The 2,372-nt window shown below is 52.7% G+C and overlaps 1 protein-coding gene across 1 annotated transcript in view; it reads left to right on the top strand.

The window, feature by feature from the left end:
* The window catches only part of FAM168A (family with sequence similarity 168 member A), a 224,119-nt gene that overhangs the window by 217,476 nt on the left and 4,271 nt on the right, over window positions 1-2,372 (top strand). The window contains exon 6 of the mRNA XM_035890182.1: window positions 1,958-2,139. Coding sequence (XP_035746075.1) covers window positions 1,958-2,139 — 182 coding nt within the window. The remainder of the gene's footprint in view (window positions 1-1,957; window positions 2,140-2,372) is intronic.

The raw sequence follows: 2,372 nt of genomic DNA, 5'->3' as shown, positions 1-2,372 counted from the left end.
CTCAAGTTGTGCCAGGGCAGGGTGAGGTTGGGCATGGGGAACAATTCCTTCCCCTTGGGGCTGTCAGGCACTGGAAGGGGCTGCCCAAGGAAGGGGTCGAGTCCCCATCCCTGGAGGGATTTAACAGCCGGGCAGATGAGGTGCTGAGGGCCAGGGTTTGGGGGTGGGATGGTAGGGTTAGGGGAATGGTTGGACTTGATGATCTTAAAGGTCTTTTCCAACCTAGACGATTCTATGATTCTATGAATTCAGGTGCCGCGTATCCTCGGTGCAGGGACATCCCATCCTCAGGGCAGGTCGCATCTTCTTTAGATGCTATGCTTGCCATGAGGTCTCACGGTGCTTCACTGCCAGGTAAGAAGAATTGGATTACGCAGTGTTCTGATGGACCTGTTTAATGCCACCCCTTTCTTTTCGAAGAGCCAAATTGGTGGAGAGTATGGGGGTCAACCCCATATTCATCATAAGTCAACAGATAGGAAGGCACCTCGAAAGGAAGCAGAAGAGTGGGGATCCTTATGGGATGTCCTCACTCCAAGGAAAGCCTTTAAAAAAAAAAAAAAAAGACAAATATGTTCAGACTTGCATCAGAGGATCTTCAGCTGGTGTCGCTGGGTCTTCCCAGAAGGAAAATGTAATTTTATAAGCACCAGACAGCTCAGAACTTAATGCAGATAGCAGCAAAAACCCCAAGGTGCCACCCACAGCCAGCAGGTCAGCTGATACCACGTTATCCTGCAGGTTATTTTTTGTTAGGTTAAGTTTATTTTGGGGGACAAATTTCCGTGTTTTGGAAAGGATCCTTCATTTTAGTTTGGTCCCCGTATCTCAGCATCTCCCAAACGCTGCCCGATAAGTTAAGGTTTCTTTAGAGCTTCGATAAAGTGTAAAGCTGGGCCTTGGATGCTCCAGCTAAACAGCCTGGTGGGATGCTGGGGAACACTGGGACATGCTGAAATCTGTTTTGTTTCCCTTACATCCAAACAGAAGACAGACAGGAATTGCCATCTGCCATATCAGGACCACAAATATTGCAAGGGATGTTTCCCCACCTGCCTTACACTGCCCCCTCCAAGCCCCCGTGCTTCTCCTGGCTTGCCAGCAGCCTGCCGTGCGTCTTTACCCAGCAGAGCAAATGGCTTTTCTTAATTAAATCAAATTTTAAAAGATTTGCTGCTTTTGTCGCTAACGCAAGCGGCCTGCGGGGAGCGGGGACAGGTCTAAAGGTGCTTGAGCATCACTTGGGGTTGCCTCTCCCACCTGCAAGGTGAGCTGATGGCCACAGCCCTCCTTTGCAGGAGAGGAAACTGCTCAGCACTGTCCACCTTGATAAAATACTTACAGGCATCCATCATCTTCACCTTAATATTAAGGTCTGGACCATTGGTGGTGCTGCTTTTCTGGTCATTGCTTGGGGACACAGGCAGGGGACAGCAACGCTGTGCTATGAAATTAGATCCTCCAGCAATAAAATTCTGGGTTTGCCTGTCACATCTCGAGCAAAAAAAAGGTAAAAGGACAAAAATCTGGGGATGAGAGAAGGAAAAACATTGTTCTCCTCAGCTAGACGTACAGAGCCAGGTAGGTAGGTGGGGGGATACTGCTGTCTTAGGTGATTTAAGTGCTGGTTGAGTCCCATCAAGTCATGCCTTGACCAGTGGGAATACTCATCCGCTCTATGGCCTGGTGTAGGCAGCGTGGGAAGAGCCACTGCCGGGCTGGGTGGAGGATGCAGCCCCAGCTGTGGTCGATTAGCCAGGGGCTGGATGCTGGACTTGGTGGTCTTGGCTTTGTGGGTTTCATGGGACATCAGTAGATGCTGGTGGTACATCTCTTCCATGCTGAGGGATGCCCAGGGAGCAGCCGGTGCATCGTGAACGGGTGCTGACGTGCCGGGTGGACTGGCTATGCAGCTGTAAATCCTCACCCTAACTGGAACTGCTCTTCTCTTTGCCAGGGTACACTGCGGGGACTCCCTACAAGGTCCCACCGACCCAGAGTAACAACGCGCCTCCTCCCTACTCGCCGTCTCCAAATCCGTACCAAACTGCTATGTACCCCATCAGAAGTGCCTATCCACATTTCCCCCCGGGTGGCTCCCCCCCCCCCCGCCACGGCAGCTCCCTGCCTCACTCAACGGCGTGCAAATACACTCTGAGGTTGCCGCGGGGCTTCGTTCTTGGCTGTCAGGGCTGAGCACCCATGTCCTGGGGGGATGGAGGTGCTCATGATGGGGCTTGGTGGGATCCCTCTCCTGCTCAAGCAGGCTCACCCAGAGCAGGGCGCACAGGGCAGCGTCCAGGCAGGGGTTGAAGATCTCCAGAGAAGGAGACTCCACAGCCCCCCTGGGCAGCCTGAGCCAGCTCGGGCAC

The sequence above is a fragment of the Egretta garzetta genome, unplaced genomic scaffold (assembly GCF_000687185.1).
Source record: "Egretta garzetta isolate BGI_Z169 unplaced genomic scaffold, ASM68718v1 scaffold232, whole genome shotgun sequence".
Taxonomy (NCBI): domain Eukaryota; kingdom Metazoa; phylum Chordata; class Aves; order Pelecaniformes; family Ardeidae; genus Egretta; species Egretta garzetta.
Note: the sequence above shows the minus strand (reverse complement) of the source record. Positions and strands in the feature narration are given on the sequence as shown.